The 3104-nt window shown below is 70.0% G+C and overlaps 1 protein-coding gene across 1 annotated transcript; it reads right to left on the bottom strand.

Moving 5' to 3' along the window:
* Positions 1 to 54: 54 nt before the first annotated feature.
* Positions 55 to 2008, bottom strand: AURANDRAFT_55689 (hypothetical protein; the record flags this gene model as incomplete). Its single annotated transcript, XM_009044263.1, has 3 exons — positions 55 to 297; positions 346 to 1134; positions 1343 to 2008. Coding segments are annotated over 3 exons (1698 nt in total), but the record flags the coding sequence as incomplete, so codon positions are not given.
* Positions 2009 to 3104: the final 1096 nt, after the last annotated feature.

Below are 3104 nucleotides of genomic sequence, written 5' to 3'. Positions count from 1 at the left end.
GGCGTCGAGGCGCGGCGCGTCCGCGGCCGCGGCGGCGCCGCCGCCGTCGGCCGCGAGCGTGCCGATGGCGTACTTGTCGAGGAGGGTCCAGGCCTTGCGGCTGTGGATGGCCGTGAACTCGTCCGTCGCGTCCGTGCCCGCGTTCATCGTGATCGACGACGCGCCGCCGGGGTGCTCCGCGAGGTAGGGGTTCGTGTCGTAGACGACGCCGTTGACGGCGATCCAGCAGTCCTGGGGCGTGTCGTGCTTGGCGACGTCCGCGAGCGTGTAGGTGTTGCCGAGGGGCGCGCCCGTGGCCTTGGCCGCGGGCGCGGGCGCGGCCGCGACGTCGTCGCCGCCGCCGACGGCGGCCGCGCGCGCCGCGTGCATGTCGCGCATGGCCGCCGCGCCCGCGGACTCGGGCGTGAGCGACGCGCCGGCGAGGCGCCGCGCGTCGTCGGTCATCCAGCCGCCGGCCTGCGCGCCCGCGAGCGTCGGGTGCTCGAAGACGAGGACCGGCGTGCCCGCGGGGCCCGCGTCGAAGTGCTTGACGACGGTGAACCAGGGGTTGTTGAGCATGCCCATGACGTTCCACGTCAGGTTCGACGGCTGCGTGTTCATCGCCGCGTCCCACGCGCGGCACGCGACGTTCGGCGCCTTGAGGAGGTCCGCCGTCGGCACCGTGATCTTCCAGAAGCACCAGCCCCAGTACTTGCCGGCCTTGTTCGGCGTGTTCGGCGGGTGCGTGACGTCGCCGTCCTTGACGAGGAACCACGACGCGCCGCCGTCGAGCGTGACCTCGACGCGGATGATCTTCCGGCCGCCGCCGCCGTACGCGTAGCCCTCGACGTCGTACGTCGGCCCCGCGGTCGCCAAATCGAGCACCTCGCCGTGGCCCGGGTGGAACATGGCGCTGTTGATGTTGAGCTCGTTGATGATGTAGTCGGGCTTGAACCACCAGCCCTCGGCCTCGGCCTGCTCGGGCGTCACGTTCACGGGCAGCACGCGGTTGTCCTTGAAGTGGTAGTGGTTGTCGCTCTGCTCGGGCGAGATCTTGATCTCCTTGAGCCACTTGACCATGCGGCCGCCGATGAAGCCCGGGATGAGGATGCGCAGCGGGAAGCCGTGGTCCGCCTGGAGCCGCGCGCCGTTCTGCTCCCACGCCTGTGTGCAAATCAACCAGTGAGCTGGGACGTCGGGGCCAAACTTGAGAATTCTCTAGCTCGGTCAAATCGAAGTCGATTCGGCTGATTTTTGGACGGATCGATTGCTCTCGTCGAGTTCTCGAAGCACAGCGAAAGTTCTCGTGTCAAAACATTCGCATACGCGCACATTGAAGTCGGGTTGAAGATTTGATTTGCACACAGTCCCACGCGAGGATGACGTCGTTCGACTTGTCCATGACGTAGCGGAGCGTGAGCGACGTGCCGTAGGACCCGTCGGCGCCGCCGGGCAGCTCCTTGTCCGGGCCCCGGAAGCAGACGTGGCCGCCGCCGTCCCAGGCCGCGGGGTCCGTCGGCGCGCCGAGCGACGCGAGCACGTCCGCGAGGTGGCAGCCGCCCCACTCGGACATGCCGAGGCCCGCGGCGCCCCAGTTGAAGCCGATGGTGCGCTTGATCATGTTCTGCTCCTTGCGCCGGTTCCCCGCGCAGACGAGGAGCGACGGCACGACGACCTTGGGGAACTTTTCGAGGTCCGCCATCGAGAGCGACTTCGCCTCGACGCCGCCGCCGGCGAGGACCTCGCAGCGCCAGCCGTCGTAGACGGCGTCGGCCTCGGCCGCGCTACCGTAGGCCACGGGCACGGCGCCGTGGTTCCGCACGTAGTGGAGGCTCGCGGGCGTCGAGTGGCCGTGCGCCTCGAGGAGCGGGAGGGGCGGCTCGACGTTGAACGGGTGGCGGCCCGTGAGGCGCACGAGCGCGGGGTTCCGCTTCACCCAGGCGTCGGGCGTCGACGCGTCCTTCGGGTCCGGCACGGGGAACTCCTCGGGGTGGCGCTTGAAGCCCGCGTCCGCGCGCGCCGGGCCCATCGCGGCCTCCTTTTCGTACGCCCGCCGCGCGGCCGAGACCTGCGCGCGCGCGTTTTTACTCTCGGGGCGCTCGGGGGTTGCGGGGCGCGCGAGGGGGCGCGACGCATGGAGCGCGACCAGGGCGGAACGGTACGGGACGAGGGAGGGACGGTACGGCAACACGATGGTGAAGTGCGCTCGGCGACGACGTGCGCGACGACTTTGGTGGAAATCTCGACGGCGACGCGCGGGAGGGGCGCCGCGGGGGGGAGGCGCGCGGGTACGCACGTGCGGTGGGTTGGGACGCTCCGACGACGGCTCCGAAGTCCGTCGACGCGGAGTGCTGCAGTCGATTATCGCAGAGGTGCAATACACGAGCAACTCAAATTAGAAAATGCGTGGCGATCACACGAGCTATCGCTAGGGGTAGCGTCGTCTCCCCTCGCCACCTGATTCCGTCGGATTACCTGGGAACGGCGGGCTTCCGGGCGCAGCGCGCGCGCCAGGCGAGCGAGTCGTCGAGGTCGCCGCGGTACGAGTGGCGCGAGCCCGCGGAGCCTGTGTGGAAATCAAGCAGTGAGCTGGGTTATCCCAACCAAACTTCAGAACTCTCTATCTCGGTCAAATCGAAGTCGATTCGGCTGATTTTTGGACGGATCGATTGCTCTCGTCGAGTTCTCGAAGCACGGTCGAAAGCCTTGCGTCGAAACGGTCGCATACGCGCACATTGAAGTCGGGTTGAAGATGTGAGTTCCACGCAGCGCGGAGCGGTGCGACGAGTCGTCGAATTCGCGCGCGCGGCGGAGGGACGTCTCCGGCAGCGCGCGGGCCATGGCGTCGCCGCGGAAGTGGTCGCTGGCGTCGAGGGACTCGCCCGTGGCGAGCGCGTGGCGCGGGAGGCTCAGGGGCGAGTGCCGCGCCGCGTCGTCGCCCCCGCCGCCGCCGCCCCGGAGGCCGCGGAGCGAGCCGTCGAGGAGGCCGTGGAGCGAGCCGTCCCGCGCGCGGCGCAGGCCGTGGAGCGAGCCGTCGAGGAGGCCGTGGAGCGAGCCGTCGAGGGAGCCCGCGGACGAGTCGCCGTCGGAGCAGTCGCCGGCCGCGGGCCGCCGGCGCCGGGGCC

Source organism: Aureococcus anophagefferens (genome assembly GCF_000186865.1).
Source record: "Aureococcus anophagefferens unplaced genomic scaffold AURANscaffold_217, whole genome shotgun sequence".
Lineage (NCBI taxonomy): Eukaryota > Pelagophyceae > Pelagomonadales > Pelagomonadaceae > Aureococcus > Aureococcus anophagefferens.
This window is presented reverse-complemented; position numbering and strand designations above follow the sequence as displayed.